This window comes from Heptranchias perlo, chromosome 11 (genome assembly GCF_035084215.1).
Source record: "Heptranchias perlo isolate sHepPer1 chromosome 11, sHepPer1.hap1, whole genome shotgun sequence".
Lineage (NCBI taxonomy): Eukaryota > Metazoa > Chordata > Chondrichthyes > Hexanchiformes > Hexanchidae > Heptranchias > Heptranchias perlo.
Window position 1 is genome coordinate 8,634,186 of NC_090335.1, and position 18,473 is coordinate 8,652,658.

General features: G+C 44.5%; 1 protein-coding gene across 1 annotated transcript in view; it reads right to left on the minus strand.

The window, feature by feature from the left end:
• The window catches only part of vwa8 (von Willebrand factor A domain containing 8), a 387,545-nt gene that overhangs the window by 341,381 nt on the left and 27,691 nt on the right, over positions 1–18,473 (minus strand). Inside the window, exon 3 of the mRNA XM_067992504.1 lies at positions 17,047–17,177. Coding sequence (XP_067848605.1) covers positions 17,047–17,177 — 131 coding nt within the window. The remainder of the gene's footprint in view (positions 1–17,046; positions 17,178–18,473) is intronic.

Genomic DNA, 18,473 nt, shown 5'->3' on the forward strand with positions numbered 1-18,473 from the left:
TTTGTTGCTTAAAGGGCAAAGTTTTAAATGTTCTAGTCTGCAATTAAAAACTGTAAGGGACAAGAGGAAGTTATGATCTTAACAAGCACACCCTTGTAATATTACTATTGTTTTATATAATCAATACAAATCCATTAAAGGTACTTATTTCATCAAAGCTGCTACCTGTGCCCTCTCACAGGGAGCCAACTCAGCCCCAGGATGAGATCGTGCTCGTCCAGACATCGGGGTCAACTTGTTAGCAATTCCTCAAACATCTGAGCACACTACAGCCTGCACTCACCAGCTTTAGCAGTTGAGTTATAAATTAGCATAGACAAATGTAAGGAATTCTCTTATCTCTCAGCAGTCAAATGGAAATCAGGCCAATCTTTCAAAACATTCACACTCTTGATGAAGTATCGGAAGGCAGCTCAGTATTCACGTCACAAGCACAAAAGCAACAAAATTGATTATATAGTGCCTTTAATGTGAAGAAATGCCCCAAGCGATTCACCGATAGGCGTAAGAGAACTGAGCCAGTAAGGGAGAAATTAGGAAGCTAATGATAGATTTTGAGAAAAAAGTTTAAAGATGAGAGAGAGGTGAAAAGGTTTGTTGGGAGGAGGAGAGGGAGTTGTTCCAGAGAGTAGGACCATGGTGGCTGAAAGCTCTGCCACCACTGGGGAAGTAAAGGGAGTAGAGGGATGGCCAGAATGACAGGAACAGAACGTTCAGGAGGGCTGAATCAGACTGGAGAGATAGGGTGAAGTGAAGCCATGGAGGGATTTATAGTTGAGGACAAGGATTTTAAATTTAATGCGTTGGGCAACTGGAGTCAATGTCAGTCAGTGTGGATATAGGTGATTGGTGAGTTGGACTTAGTGATGGATAGGATATGTGCTGCAGAATTTTGGGCAAATTGGACCTTATGGTGCGGGGTCAGCAAGGAAAGCATTGGAAGTAGTGAAGTCTGGGGATGATAAAAGGTGTCAGCAGCGGAGTGGCTGAGCTAGGGGCAGAGGTAGGTAATGGTGTGGAAATACAACAGAGCAGTCTTGGCAATGGATAGGATGTGGGGTTTAAAACTTGGCTCTGGATTAAATAGAGTGCCAAGATTGCAAATGGCAAGGTTGAGCCCCAGAGTGTGACCAAGGTGGGAATGGAGTCAGTGGCAAGGGGAGTGGAGTTTGTGATGGGGTCTCAATGATGAACCAAATGGCTGGTTTCCGTGCTGTAACATTCAATGGTGTGAGATTCCTATAGCAAAAGTGAAATATAAGTATCAAACCATAACATTATTTTGTTTACTATATGCTGGTGTCAGGAGAATCACAGATTAGTAGAAAATACCAAAGGAGGCCATTTTGCCCATCTCTCCAATGGGTGCGAGTTTTGCAATTGGAGCGAACTACTCTAAACCCCGTTTGCCTACATCCTTATATATTTTTTCCTTTCAAACACGTATCCAGCTCTCTTTTAAACGATGGCTGAATGCAACGGGAATTACAAGATATGTTGTGGTCTTGGCCAGTTCCTCTATAGATTGCAGCTTAAACCAAGTTTACAGCAGTGCTGTGCAATTGATGTTAAACATTCTTTGTTCATGGCTTTTGACACTTATTGTTACAGTCAGAAAATGAGTTTATGGATTCTACTGCGGAATAAACATCAGCTACGAAGTCGTGTTCACTGTCTGCAAAGCATGACAAGATGATAGAGCCAAGACACAATGATCTTGGAGAGGGGGAAAAATACTCTGCTGAGGCAGATAACCGCAGAGGAACAATAACAACCTGCATTATATAGCGCCATTAACATAATAAAACGTCCAAAGGCGCTTCACAGGAGCGTTATCAGACAAAATTTGACACCGAGTCACATAAAGAGATATTAGGACAGGTGACCAAAAGCTTGGTCGAAGAGGTAGGTTTTAAGGAGAGAGAATTGGAGAGGCGGAGACGTTTAGGCAGGGAAGAGCAGGATCAAGTCCAGTATAACGTAATTTTGATCCAGAAGAATAAAGCGCATAAAATTGTACATTGGCTCACGAGGTGAGACACACAGGTTTTCAACTCGGAGAGAAAACAGCGGAAGCTAATTAGCACTCATCTTTATTCAGTGATCATCTGTGCTAAATCCTGATGAGGATTTTATAACAGATTTCCTGGTTCCATTTCTACAAATCATTTGTCAAAATTATTAAAATTATGCAGAAATTTGCAATTTTCAAATAATTTGCTTCATTAAGGAACACTTCAGGGTAAAAAATGCACAGAAACATATAGCTCATGTGTACTCAGGCATCCCAAGTTTGCAGAGGTAATTAAATCCCTTATTTTAAAATTTAGAGCAATTCTACATGTTAACCCACCCCAGATCCATTTAAAAGTGTATTGTGTAAAGATATTTTAAATATTGATTTCCCAATCAAAGCCACCGTCTTCACGGCAGTTCTAAGGTTAGGGTCGGGAAAAAAAAATTCTGAAATTTTGACTATGATTAATTACAATAATTAGGAAATAGATCCATGAGAATGGAATTGTACAGAGTATGGATAAATCGCACTTTAGGAAGGTAGTCAAGGCCTATGAGAGGATGCAGAGCCGATTTATCAGACTGGTACCAGAGATGAGGGACTTCAGTTTGGTGGAGAGACTGGAGAAGCTGGGATTGTTCTCCTTAGAGCAGAGAAGGTTACGGGGAGATTTAATCGAGGTGTTCAAAATCATGAAGGGTTTTGATAGAGTAGGTAGGGGAGAAACTGTTTCCACTGGCAGGAGGGTCGGTAACCAGAGGACACAGATTTAAGATAATTGGCAAAAGATTCAGGGGGAAATAAGGAGAAATTTTCTTTTTATGCAGCGAGATGTTGTGATCTGGAATGCACTGCCTGAAAGGGTGGTGGAAGTAGATTCAATAGCAACTTTCAAAAGGGAAATAGATATATACTCAAAAAGGAGAAATTTGCAGGGCTATGGGGAAAGAGCAGGGGAGTGGGATTAATTGGAGAGCTCTTTCATAGAGCCAGCACAGGCACGATGGGGCAAATGGTCTCCTTCCGTGCTGAATGATTCTATGCTGGAAGGAACAGGTTCTATGAGCCAAGCAGTTTCTTCATCCCATGCACTCTGTTAGGTTGATTCCCATAGTTCCAATATTAATCAGCTGTGCTCTGGATCTCAATGTGCTAGTTTTAGTACTCCAGAGAAGGTGCAAACCAGCAGTGAGACTTTTCCCTGCTTAACTGCAATTGGACATCTGCTATATCTGTCTGTGCTGCTGAAGCAGAGAGAAGGTGGCGAAGAGATCAAAATCATTCCAATCACTGATGGTACAGTTTTCATTAGTCTCTGCTCGAGAATCGTCATGGGTACCACCATGTGCACCAATTGCATTTAACAAGAGGCAAAGATATTCAAACACACAGCAAATAAGGCTAATCTTTAGGAAGTTGAGGCAACTCACGAGTTACCCTCAAACTCCAACACTGGATTTTGGGCTTGTCCAAACCTCTGCCTCCCACACTCTGTCTGTACTAAGTTCTGCTCACCCATTGTGCCCTCCCTCACTGCCCCACACAGGCTCCCCGTTTCGCCAACTGGGTCGAATTTAAAATTCCTCGTCTTCGTCGACAAACCCCTCCCACAGACTCAGCCCATGCCTGCAACCTTCTTCAACCTGGTGTCTCCTTCCCACCTTCCAGTTCTGAGACTCTGGCCTCCTGTGCATCCCCCTTCTCTCTGCTCCACCATTGGTTGCAGAGCCTCCAGCAGTCTCAGCCCTGTTCTGCGGAACCCCTTCACTTCTGGCACCACTTCTCTCTGCCTATTTGAAAGACTCCTCGAAGTCCACCTATTCGACTGAGTCTTCAGTCACCTTTCCTAACTCCCTCACAAAGATTGATGACCATTTCTTTCTTCTTCTGTAAAGTAGGGTAGGCAGTTATTCTGCATTAAAGGCACTGTATAAATAGAAGTAGTTGTTATTATAATGGTGGATGGGGACTGTTGGGATTTGCGGCAGTGCAGCCTTCAGATACTCCTTCAGTACAGTACGGCAGCTGAAGCCAAAAGCCCAATTCCTGGTGGCAAAACAGGCTACCCTTGTCCAGGTGCTGGCAACAAACTTCCCTTATGATTCATGCTCTTCTGCTTGTACATGCAGACTGCATGCTTTGAGGCACACTTTGACTTGTGTGTTAGTTCCAATGAAGTCTGGTTCAATATTGCTTTATGGAAACTAGAGTGGGACAAGAATGAGTGGGAGAACACCAACATATCCCTGAATGAGATTTCACTCGAACTCACATCAAAATGCATCACCATGATACAGTCTCGTCTGAGGGGGGTCGGAGAGGAATTTTCCAGGGTATTTTTCCCCTTATTAGCCCTGGGTAATTCCTCTGGTTTTTTGGCATCTCCCAGGAGATTACATGGTTGTGGTGGAGAGGGGGAGGGAGGAAGTGTTTCGTCACGATGCTGACGAAACATGTGTGTGTGGGTTAGGCTTGATGGACCAGCTGGTCTTTTTCTGCCCGTCAATTACGTATGTTTGCAAGGACACCCGAGTTATCATATAAGAGAGGCCACATTGCAGTTTGTATTGAAGCCCAGCTTTAGCGTGAATAAAGATTTTCACAAAGGAAAATGTAATGTAAAGACACAGAAACTGATGCCGACAGGACAAGTTGATTAAAGGGGTCAGAAGACACTGTGTGAGGACTTAGAGCACGCTGAGAGGCAGATGTTAACACTTGAATTCTTTCCAAGATACGGAATGTAAGAGAGGATTTGACGCATTGAAAGCAACTACAGCCTGCTCCCTCAGCTGGAGCAACTATTATGGGAGCATGCTTCAACTGGAGTGACAATTATGACGTGGCAGGCAAAAGATTCACAATTCAAGGAGCCTTTTGAAATTCACACTTAAAATGAAATGCAGGCTGATTGTAATAAAATAGTTACAATAAAGGGGGAGATATTACTAATGAGCTGTCCCAATGCAGAGCTGTGTGACAGGAGTGCATATTGGGAATTTGAGCACATTGACCAAAGTCACCAATGATATTCTCTGTGACTTATGTCCACTCTGCAGCCTTTGGCTTGGCTGGTCACACCATCCTCTCCTCCGTTGTTCTGCTCTGTGGGACTTCCTCGGTTCCACTCTTACTCGTCCAGTTGCAGCCAGAGTACCTCGAGCTGTGGCTTCTATTCCTGCCTTGCACCTTCACCTCAGGAGTCCGAGAATGACCCATCCTTGGTCTCCTCTTCTTCCTTATTTACATGCTACCCCTTGGCAACATCACCTACAAGCATGGGGTCAGCTTCCACATGCATGCCGATGACAGCCAGCTCTTCCCCTCCATCACCTTCTTGACCACGCCACTGCCTCTATGTTGTCAGACTGCTTGCCCAAGACCTAGCCTTGAATGAGCCGTAACATCATCCAGCTAAACACTGGGAAGACCAACATTTCATATCCTCACCACCGATTCCATCCCATCCTTGGCCACTATCCCAGGCTAAATCAGACTATCCCCAATCTCGGTGTCCTGCTCCACCCTGAGCTGAGCTTCCAATCCCATACTTGCTCCATCACAAAAACCCTCTACTTTCACCTCCATAATATCATCTCACCCTGCCGCTACCTCAGCCTATGTGAAGCTAAAACCTTCATTCATGCCTTTATCACCTCCAGACTTGGCTATTTCAATGCTCTCCGGGCCGGCCTCCCATCCTTCATCCCCAGTTCAACCAAAACCCTGCTGCCTTATCCTATCCCACACCAATAGGATAAGGGAGTAACCCATCACTCCTGTCCTCGTTGACCTAACCTCCAACCTCAAATTTAAAATTCTTATCCTTGTGTTTAAATCCCTTCATCGCCTCACTCCTCTTATTTCTGTAACCTCGTTCAGCCCTACAATCCCCCCCACCCACTGTACTCTCTGTTCCTGAGCATCCCCTCCTCCCTTTGCCCTACCAAAAGCGGCCATGTTTTCAGTCAACTAAGTCACACCTTCTAGAATTCTTTCCATAAAACCCTCTGCCCCTTTAAGATCCTCCTTAATACCCACCTGTTTGATCAAGTTTTTTTTGTCACTCTTAATCCCTCCCTCTTTGGCGCAGTGTCCGTTTCTCTTCCTGCCTCTATGGAACAACTTTGGATGTTTTTCTGCGTTTAAGGGTGCCATGTAAACACAAGTTGCTGTTGTTCTAACTGCTAACGTTACAGGGCAACATCATAGCTGGGGCAGTTTTATATCCACTATATGACTTCACCATGTATTTGCTGCCTGACTATACATATTTAGCAGGAAAATAGGCCCGGGGTGGAGGATTTAGGAGGAAAATGGGCCAGGCAGTGCAGGATTCAGGAGAGATGGGCCAAGAGGAATTCGAAGAGTTGGACAAAGACAATCAAAAAGAGAGTTTTGAGGAAGTTTTCAAAGGTACTGAGGGAAGTAGCAAGGAACAGCAGTATAGGGAGGGAGGTCTAGAGGGTGGAGCCATGGCAGCCAACAGCTCAGACACCAAGTGAGGAGCACCAGGAAGGGAGGATGCAGAGCAACTCAGAGTTGGAGGACGGCAACATGAGGTGAGGCCATGGATCAATTTGTAAACAGAGTATTTTCGATGCCTTAGAAGAAAGGTTAGATATATGGAGTAAGTTACCAGGAAAGTCCATAGAAGCGAACAGTATTTTGTTTCTTTGGGTCAGCAGGGTACTGGACTGCATGGAAATCCATCACCATGCTTAAGAGTCTCCAAACCAAACTGAGAAATCCACACAGGCAGAATTCTGTTAGTATATGCTCTTTCCCCATTGGGACACTTAGTCGAGTCCAAAATCTGCCCAAATGAACTACTGGATTACCAAGTCTGCCATAGAGACTTCACGTAATTGCAATCTTCAATCGGTAAGCATGTCATTTTTGAGCCAACTTGATCCCAAAGTCTCCCAATTTATTTCCATCCAAGAAAGATAGTCGCTAGTTGGTCATTGATCAGTTGACAAGTGCAGACTGGAACCATCACTTTGCAGATAGCTGGTACCAGAAACTCCTCCAAAGCAGCATGGTGATCTGCATAAGTCATCACAAAATGTGAGAGAGCTGGAACAACAGAGCTTCAGCAGCAACTGCTCATCTCTGTACAGTGCAATTATGGTGGGTACCCATCTTCCACCCTGCTTAAACTTGAGCTCATCCAAAACTCTGCTGCCTGTATCCTAACTCGCACCAAGTCCCGTTCACCCATCACCCTGTGTTCACTGACCTACATTGGCTCCCGGTCCAGCAACGCCTCGATTTTAAAATTCTCTTCCTCGTGTTCAAATCCCTCCATGGTCTTGCCCCTCCCTATCTCTGTAACCTCCTCCAGCCCTACAACCGTCCAAGATCTTGGCTTTCCTTCAATTCTGGCCTTATAGTGCATCTCCGATTTTCATCGCTCCATCTTTGGTGTCCGTGCCATTGGCTGCCTTGGCCCTAAACTCTGGAATTCCCTCCCTAAACCTCTCCGGCACTCTCTCCTCCTTTAAGTCGCTCCTTAAAACCTACTTCTTTGACCAAGCTTTTGGTCACCTAGCCTAATATCTCTATGTGGCTCAGTGTCAAAGTTTGTCTGATAAAGTTCTTATGAAGCACTTTGGGATGTTTTTACTACGTTAAACTTGCAGTATAAATGCAATTTGTTGTTATAGTTGTTGTATTAAGCTCTGACTCATTGCAATCATGGTAGGTATTGATCTCTGGTTACATTAACAGATGTTCTCACACTTGGCCTCCAGGAATTCCTCCCTGTAGCAGTGATACGAACTCTTGGATTCCTCATGTTATACTGCAAGAACTGGTGAAAGGATCAACACAGGGCAGTTAGTGATGAGGCAGTCACCTTAATGTTCCAGATGTCGAAGTCCAGTGCCATGTGCGAGTCTACTCACTACCAACTGCCAAATCCAGATCCTCACGTGAGGGGCTTTGGCAAACAGATATGCCCATATGATAAGTCTGTCTCTGTCCGTGGTGCTGACAGCTTGGTGCAGGCTCTTTTCCTTCCTGCAACTGCTCCACCTTTTGGTCACAAGTCCACTTCACATTTTAGTGCTGGAATTTGCACACCAAGCAAATAATTGGGCAAGGAGCCAACTGAATGTACTTCTAGCCAAAGAGGAGACAAATGGATGTGGGAAGAAGGTGAAAAGGTGGGGGTTGAGTCCAACCAATAAGCATTGGGTTTACTAGACAACAATTCCTTTTCCTAACATTTCATGTGCTTCTCTCCACCTGGACTGAAAACCACCTGGAGTGAAAGCTGGTCACCCCTGTCAGCGAACCGAACATTGCACACAACCAATGGTCAGGTTAATCTTTGAAGGCGACAAGTTGAGAAGGCTGTTAATAAAGCATATGGGGTCCTGGGCTTTATTAATAGAGGCATAGATTACAAAAGCATGGAAGTTATGCTGAACCTTTTTTAAAACACTGATTAAGCCTTGGCTGGAGAATTGTGTTTAATTCTGGGCACCACTTTAGAAAGGATGTCAAGGCATTAGAGAGGGTGCAGAAGTGATTTATGAGAATGATACCAGGGATGAGGGACTTCAGTTATGTGGAGAGACTGGAGAAGCTGGGGTTGTTCTCCTTGGAACAGAGAAGGTTAAGGGGAGATTTGATAGAGGTGTTCAAAATCATGAACCGTTTTGATGGAGTAAATAAGGAGAAACTGTTTCCAGTGGCAGAAGGAACCATATTTTTACGCAGCAAGTTGTTATGATCTGGAACGCACTGCCTGAAAGGGTGGTGGAAGCAGATTCAACAGCAACTTTCAAAAGGGAACTGGATAAATACTTGAAGGGAAAAAATTAACAGGGCTATGGGGCAAGAGCAGGGGAATGGGATTAATTGGATCACTCTTTCAAAGAGCTGGCACAGTCAAAATGGGCCAAATGGCCTCCTCCTGTGCTTTAACTACGATGATACTATGATATATTTTTCATCTATCATTAGATTAGTAATATCATGGTATTGGTATGTCCACTGCCCATGGTACCAATTAAGGACTACATTTCTGAACAAAGATACTGAGAGGTGGCCTGAATGGAGAAATATGGGGAGAGCGGAGGGAGCAATAGAGACGGTGGAGGTGGCGGGCCGGGTGTTAAGAAAGAGCGTGAGACACAGAGCGAGCAAGAATGAGAGAGAGTGAGCAAGAACCCAAGAACGAGAGAGTGCGATACACGGAGAAGGAGGGGAAGAGAGATAGAGTGGGAGAAAAAAGTGACAGACAGAAACGGGAATGGAAAGGGAGACAGGCAGGATGAATTATTAAGTGGCAAATGAGCGATTTGATCCAGCTGTTCTCATTTACTTAAATCGCCTAGGTTATAGAGAAGTTCTATCAACTTCTTTCCCATCACATCTGGAGGTATTTTGGTCTCACTGCTGCGAGCATCTTTTACGCACATCAGAGTTGATTCAGTCTGTTTTGATGGGAAACAGTTTATATTTTCAAATTAGATATGGGGAGAGAAAAAAAACTACTCCAAAAAAGAGAGAATCATAGATGGGAAAGTATTCTGCATTCCAGTGTTAAACAAACACAATGGGGGAAAAAAATTGGATAGGGCCTGTTTTTGGGCGGGGGAAGTGCAATCCGCTATTACCCCGCACCCAATGGCCCCTGCGCAGACAGGACGAGACTTTCGTCAGGCCTGAGGACTGACCTGCAATCTGCGTTGGGAATCAGTGATGAATGAGAATTCTGTGCAATTCGCTCTTTCCACCAACAGGGGGAGCTCCAATCTCTTAAAGGCAGGCTGTCTCTTAAAAAATCTCAAAGGTAGCTGGTACCTGTTATTTGCTAAAAATAACAGTTTGCTGTCTGCACGGAGTCTGAACAGAGATCAGACATCGCACACATAAAACACAGATGCGGGTCCCATCCCTATGTTTACAAACTGTTGAGTTATGTTAAAACATTGAATAAAAGTTGCGCACTATTAAATCCCACATCCTCCAATCTGCATGCCAGACCTCACCAATCTGCCAATCTGAGTTTGTACCAGGCCTGCAAGAATGCATGCACCAAGGTTCTCTGCCAATGCATGACAGGTCTTGGTGCAAGAGGTGGACAGAAGGAGGGACATCCTATATTCGCGGGATTGGGTGGGGGGCGGGGGGGGGGGGGGGGGAGCAAGAGGCCCTCCAAACATATGCTCAAAAGACAGTGGGAGATGAAGTCAATGCCAGGCACACAGAAACCACAACCATGAATGCAGTGCAGGAAGAAGTTCAATGTTTGACGAGTGGTCAAAATGAGTGCGGTCAACTGTCAAGTGGCATCTCCTACCAACTGCGCCACGAGCCGCATCCACTGCTCCACGTACTACACCACCCATCACCCACATACCAACAAACTCTTCCCATCAGTACTCAACTCTTCCAATCAGATGCTTCCTCTCACCCTTACACATTACCACTGTTGCAAGCCACACACCTACAACTCACAGGCCACACACACTGGTAGCTATTCAACCATGACAGGCATATCAAGCAGACACACATCCCACTTTCTTGCAGCAGAAGGTGGAACATACTAGGAGGCTGCAAGTGGCAGTGACATTTAGCCCCTCGAGTCTGCTCCGCCATTCAATGAAATCACGGTGGGCCTGTGACCTAACTCCATATACCTGCCTTAGCCCCATATCCCTTAATATCCTTGGTTCACAGAAATCTATCAATCTCAGATTTAAAATTCACAATTGAGCTAGCATCAACTGCCGCCTGCAGCTAAGTGTTCCAAACTTCTCCCACCCTTTGCGTGTAGAAGCATTTCCTACCTTCACTCCGGCATGTCCCGGCTCTAAATGTTAGGCTATGTCCCCGCGTCCTAGTATTGAAGTATAGGAGATCTCCAAAAACAGTTACAAATGTCTTGGAGGCCAGAAGCAATAATCCAGCCACTGACCTGTAAATCCTGCATGGTCCCTTCAAATAACACTGGTGGGGGTCCTCCAGGCACTCTAAGACACGTTCAGATGGTCGGGGTTAAGACTGTGCGTTGAGCTGAGCATTACGACCCAAAATGGTGTCTATCAATTAAAATCAGCATTGCACACTGACTGTATCCATTTTCTCTTTACTTTACATGCTTCCGGTGTTTGTTATCTGCGCCTGCACTAACTCCTATACAAGATGGCGTTCAGCGCACATCACGCTGGAAACGTGCGTGCGCAGCCAAGACGCCATCTTGGCACTTCGGGAGGCCGCACAGCGCCGAAACAACGGGCGCCCAATTTAGCGCCTATTATTTGTTACTCCAATACTGCCAAACGCTGCAGTACAACCGAACAAAAGTGGACGGCGATTAATCTCAGCTGCGTGCTTCCAAATTTAAACTGCCACTACAACACATTTCTTTAAAAACTATGTACAAAGAAAAGCAAATACTGTAAAATATAAATTTGTTCCAGTAAACCTCCACGGATGTTGTCACAAAAATTAACAAATGAAAGACATCTCTCTTCACAATCTTCCTGCCTCTCTGTTGTGCATCTGTTTTTCTCTTCCCCATATGCCTTGTACACTTTCACTGAAACCACTTTTTATATGTCTTGTCCAATTCTATTTCTCACAAGCTCTCTGCCTCCTTCTGGCTGAATGGCCTACTCCTGTTCCTATGTTCCTTCTATCAGCATGTATGTCCCCGGTGTCCTGTCTCTTCTGTACGACTCATATACATGTTCCTTTACTAATGTACTGAATTTTTATGCCTTACCTACGTAGGAGCATAGGAACAGCAGTCGGCCATTCAGCCCCTCAAGCCTGTTCCACCATTCAGTTAGATCACAGTTGATCCATATCTAATCTCCATCTCTCTGCCTAAATTCCATAACTTTTACTACCCTTACCTAACAAAAATCTATCTATCTCAGTTTTGAAATTTTTAAATCGACCCCCAGCCTCAACAGCTTTTTGGGGGAAGAGAGTTCCAGATTTCCACTACCCTTTGTGTGAAGAAGTGCTTTCTGACATCACTCCTAAACGACCCAGCTCTAATTTTAAGGTTATGCCCCCTTGTTCTGGACTCACCCGTCAGAGGAAATAGTTTCTATTCATCGATACTATCAACTTCTTTGATCATCTTAAACATCTCAATTAGATCACCCCAAAATCTTCTACATTCAAGGGAATACAAGCCGAGTCTATGCAACCTGTCCTCATAATTTAACCCTTTGAGCCCCAGTATCAGTCTGGTGAATCTGCGCCGCACACCCTCCAAGGCCATTACATAGTTCCTGAGGTGCGGTGCCCAGAACTGAATGCAGTTCTCCAGATGGGGTGGACAGCTGTAACATAACTTACACCCTTTGTATTCCAGCCCCCTCATAAGAAATAAGAGCAGGAGTAGGCCATACAGCCCTTGAGCCTGCTCCGCGATTCAATCAGATCATGGCTAATCTTCGACCTTAACTCCACTTTCCCTCCTGATCCCCATATCCCTCGATTCCCCGAGAGTCCAAAAATCTATCCATCTAAGCCTTGAATATATTCAATGACTCAGCAGCCACAGCCCTATGGGGTAGAGAATTCCAAGATTCAAAGTCCTCTGCGAGAAGAAATTCCTCCTCATTTCAGTCTTGAATGGCCGACCCCTTATCCTGCGACTATGCCCCCTAGCTCTAGACACTCTAGCCGGGGGAAACAATCTCTCAGCATCGACCCTGTCAAGCCCCCTAATAATCTTATATGTTTCAATGAGATCACCTCTCATTCTTCTAAACTTGAGAGAATAGGACCATTCTACTCAACCTCTCCTCATAGGACAACCCTCTCATCCCTGGAATCAATCTAGTGAACCTTCATTGTACCACCTCCAAGGCAAGTATATCCTTCCTTAGCTAAGGAGACCAAAACTGTACGCAGTACTCCAGGTGAGGTCTCACTAAAGCCCTGTACAACAGTAGTAAGACTTCCTTACTCTTGTACTCCAACCCCCTTGCAATAAAGGCCAATATGCCATTTGCTTTCGTAATTGCTTGCTGTACCTGCATAGTAACTTTTTGTGTTTCTTGGACGAGGACACCCAAGTCTCTCTGAACACCAACATTTAATAGTTTCTCACCATTTAAAAAATATTCTGTTTCTCTATTCTTCCTACCAAAGTGAATAACCTCATATTTCCCCACATTATACTCCAACTGCCACCTTCTTGCCCACTCACTTAACCTGTCTGTATCCCTTTGCAGATTTTTTGTGTCCTCCTCACACCTTACTTTCCCATCTAGCTTTGTATCGTCAGCAAACTTGGATATATTACACTCGGTCCCTTCATCTAAGTCATTAATACAGATTGTAAATAGCTGAGGCCCAAGCACTGATCCTTGCGGCACCCCACTAGTTACAGCCTGTCAACCTGAAAATGACCCGTTTATCCCTACTCTGTTTTCTGTCCTTCAACCAATCCTCTATCCATGCTAATATATTACCCCCAATCCCATGAACCCTTACCTTGTGTAACAACCTTTTATATGGCACCTTATCAAATGCCTTTTGAAAATCCAAATATACTACACCCACTGGTTACCCTTTATCTACCCTGCTAGTTACATCCTCAAAGAACTCTATTAGATTTGTCAAACATGATTTCCCTTCCATAAAACCATATTGACGCTGCCTAGTCATATTATGATTTCCTAAGTGTCCTGTTACCACTTCCTTAATAATGGATTCCAGCATTTTCCCAACGACCGCTCTCAGGCTAACTGGCCTGTAGTTCCCTCTTTTCTCTCTCCCTCCCTTCTTGAATAGCGGGATAACATTGGGACCGTTCCAGAATCTAGAGAATTTTGGAAGATCATAACCAATGCAACCTCTTTCTCTGCAGCCACCTCTTTTAGAACCCTAGGATGTGGGCTATCAGGTCCAGGGGATTTGTCGGCTTTTAGTCCCATTCGTTTGTCCAGTACTTTTTCTCTAGTGATATTAATTGTTTTAAGTTCCTCACTCTCATTTATCCCTCGGTTCCCCACTATTTTTGGTATGCTTTTTGTGTCTTCTGCTGTGAGGACAGATACAAAATGTTTGTTTATCGCATCTGTCATTTCCTAATTCCCCATTGTAATTTCTCCTGTCTCAGCCTCTAAGGGACCAACATTTACTTTTGCTACTCTCTTCCTTTCTACATACTTGTAGAAGCTCTTGCAATCCATTCTTATATTTCTTGCTAGTTTACTTTCATATTCTATTTTCTCCCTTTTTATCAATTTTTTGGTCGTCCTTTGTTGATTTCTAAAACTCTCCCGATCCCCAGGCTTACTAATTAACCCTCTCTCATTATATAATACAAGATCTAAAATAGCCTGTTCCCTGGTTGGTTCCATGACATATTGCTCTAGGAAATCGTCTCAAATACATTCCATGAACTCATCGTCCAAGCTACCTTTGCCAATTTGATTTGCAGATTAAAATCCCCTATGATGACTGCATTTCCTTTGTTATAAGCTCCCATTATTTCATGATTAATATTCTGTTCAATGGTATTGCTACTATTAGGGGGCCTATAAACTACTCCCACCATTGTTTTCTGCTCCTTGTTATTTCTAATTTCCACCCACATTGATTCGACTTCCTGATCCTCCGAGCCAAGATCCTTTCTCACCACTGTCCTTATGTCATCCTTTATTATTAGGGCTACACCCCCTCCTTTTCCATTCCACCTGTCTTTTCTAAATGTCATGTACCCTGGAATATTTAGTTCCCAACTTTGGTCACTTTGCAACTATGTCTCTGTAATGGCTATTAGGTCAAACCCACTTATCTCTATTTGTGCAATTAATTCATCCATCTTGTTACGAATGCTCCATGCATTCGGATGAAGAGCCTTTAATTTTGACTTTTTACCATTTTTCCTGCTTTGACCTTACTTGTTGTTGCACTATTATTGGTAAACTCTCTGTCCTTCCTGCCACACTCTGCTCATCTTTACCCAAGTCACTACACTGTTCTATGCTCATTAGATTTCGAAATTTCCCCTCACCTGACCCCTCCCCCCAGCTTTTTGGTTTAAAGCCCGAGTTATTCGATTCGCCAGTTTAAGTGGAGCCCGTCCCAATGGAACAGCTCCCTCTTTCCCCAGTACTGGTGCCAGTGCCCCATGAATCGAAACCCCTGTCTCCCACATCGCTCTGAGCCACACATTTAACCCTCTGATCTGTTTGTCCCTGTACCAACTTGCACGTGGCTCAGGTAGTAATCCAGAGATTATTACCTTTGAGGTTCTGCTTATTAATTTAGACCCTGGCTCCTCAAACTCCCTCAGCAGAAACTCATTCTTAGTTCTACCAATGTTGTTGGTTCCTACGTGGACCACGATAACTGGATCCTCCCACTCATGCTCCAAGTTCTTTTCCAGCCGCGAGGAGATATCCTTAACCCTGGCACCAGGCAGGCAACACAGCCTTCGGGATATAAAGGCCAACATTCCATTCGCCTTTTTAATTCTTTTTTGTACCTGTCAAAAAATTTAGCGATTTCTGTACTTGAACCCCTAAATCACTGTGCATCCACAGTTCCCAGCTTCTCGCCATTTAGAAAATACTCTGATCTATCTTTCTTTGCAACTTTATGCTCCCATCTACACCTAACTTAGTGCCATCAGCAAACTTAGATATACGGCTTTATATTCCTTCACCTTTGGTAAATCCCAGGGTATGCAGCAAGATGGGAAGCAACAAGCAGTAAGAAGTGGATGCAGGGACTAGGTGGCGATGAGCTGTCTGGGTGGTGGTGCAGCATACAAGGGTGAGGGAGAAATTGAGGAGTCGGGGTGGGGGCTGAGGCCACAGCGAGCATAAGTGCTGGGGGCCTGGGTTTTGTGCATGGAGTTTATGGGAGTCTGGGACGGAGGTTTGTGAGGAGACTTGGGTGTCCTAAGTGTGTCGGCACTGAGGGAGGGGCTAGGGTCCAGGCAGCATTCAGGGGGAGGGACTGGCAGCACTCTGGTGGCAACATTCAGAAGGTGGTGTGCCTGGGGTCTGGCTGCAGTCTGTAAACTGGAGGTGAGGCTTGTAAGTGGACTAGGGCCAACATGCAATGGTACAATTCAGACACAGGGCCTGGGGCAAATTGGCAGAGCATGGGCCTGAAACAATCTATGTGGCCATCAGGGAAAGCAGAGCAACAACGGTCTCAGTCATGCACGTGTGACCTAAAAAGCAAGAGGGTACACATGCACGGGACTCAATGGCAATCTGGAACAAACCAACAGAGTGTCAACCCGTCAAGGGAAAGTGCAACAGGATGGGGGATAAAAGTGTGCAGCCTCAGTCATCCAGTCACAGGCTCATAAAAGAGGTTTAAACAGGCCTTTTAGGGCCCTGCTGAATGGATTTCCAACATGAAAATGGGCAGTTTTATGTTCAAGTTGAAAGCATCTTTTGTGAATTATTATTTTAGTATTAAAAATGTTTGTCATGTTACTAATTTTTTTTTAGGTGGATATACTCAGCTGCCTGAAGAAACATGAACAGATTGCAGACTGCTACCTTTTCGTATTTGTCCGAGGGAACACTTGGTTCATATTTAGTCAAACAGATATTTGAGCCAATTAGCATAACCAACTTAACAAATTGGGTTTTCTTGCCCAAGAGACATGTTAAGCTTTTGAGTGATGGATGTGGTAGGGGTAACACGACAAGGGTGCACTCAACACAGGACTTCTAATTATACAGAGAGATATCCTGTCGAAACAATAAAACATTGAAATCCCACCATAAAATCTCATGACCCAAACTTCAGTTGGACAACCTTACCTGCAACATGCAGGTGCAGTGCTAACATGTGCAATGATACTGGTCCTCCACTCTACATTTGCTCAGAAGGCATTACTATTGACCTGATTACCCGAATATGTCACCGTTACTCTGCCTCCACACATTGTTCAGTTGCAAATTGATTTATTTCCCACCAGAGAATTGTTGTTCACATAAACAACCAATAAATTGGAATGATTTATTACAACCCAGCTACAGTCCTTGCATCTGAACTAGAAATCGACTTACCAAATACTGCATAGCAATGGAGCGCCGTAAAGGGCCAGGCGGTCCGATAAGGAACACATCTTGTCCCAGCAAGTCTTTCTGCATGATCCATCGAAGGTGCTGTGCAAGTGCCTGAGGCATGGGATCCAACACTGGTGAGAATGAAATTGATTTAATTAGCATCCTCGTCTTGGCAACACAACACAGCATTAAGGCAAAAGCAAAATACTGCGGATGCTGGAAAAGCTCAGCAAGTCAGGCAGCATCTGTGGAGAAAGAAACAGAGTTAACGTTTCAGGTCGAAGACCACCCCCCCCCCCACCACCCCAGCTTTCCCTGGCTCTGTACTTGCTTAAAAACTGTTAACTCTTTAACATCTTCCAATTCTGATGATAGGCCTTCAACCTGAAACGTTAACTCTGTTTCATTCTCCACAGATGCTGCCTCACTTGCTGAGCTTTTGCAGCATTAAGGCAGCAGGATCTCAGAACTTGTGCTGTTCGTCGCAAGAATTGCACCAAAAATAACAAGGCCCTCAGCAAAAATGGGCAGCAAGTTAAAACTCTGTTGCATTATGTATCATTATAATAACGAAGCATTATTGGGGTTCAGTTACAGAAGGTAGGTGCTACAACGGGGTAGCGCTATCAGTTACCCTGATCTCCTGCAGCTTGCCTGAGGGGGTTGGGCAAAAATTTCCGAGTTGTTTTGTTTCACTTCAACTGGCTGAAGCTCCTTTTTTCTTTTTTTTTTGCCACTCCCGGGAGATTGTGTGGCCATGGGGGTGTGAGAGATGGGTTAGTTGGTGGACAGGGCAGGCTCAATGGACAAACTAGAATTGTCCACTTGTGGGGGAGACCAAAACTAGGAGCCATAAATATGGGCTAGTCACTAATAAATCCAATAAAGAATTCAGAAGAAACTTCTTTACCCAGAGAGTGGTTAGAATGTGGAACTTGCCACCACATGGAGTCGTTGAGGCGAACAGCATTGATGGAATTAAGGGAAAGCTAGATAAGAGGGAGAAAGGAATAGAAGGATATTTTGATAGGGTGAGATGAAGTAGGGTGGGAGGAGGCTCGTGTGAAGCATAAAAACCGGCATAGACCTGTTGGGCCGAATGGCCTGTTTCGGTGCCGTAAAATTTTATGTAATTCTATGTCACACGAAGGGCAGTAGAAATCTGGAACTCTCCCCCTCAAAAAGCTGTTGAGGCTGGGGTCTATTGAAAATTTCAAAACTGAGATAGATTTTTGTTAGGCAAGGGTATTAAGGGTTACGGAAACAAGGCAGGTAAATGGATACAAATCAGCCATGATCTAATTGAATGGCGGAACAGGCTTGAGGGGCTGCATAGCCGACTCCTGCTCCTGCTCCTATGTACATCTGGCCTATTCAGTAAAAAAACGATTGAGAGAGAACAGGTTAAAGAAGGGAGTCTTCCCCAC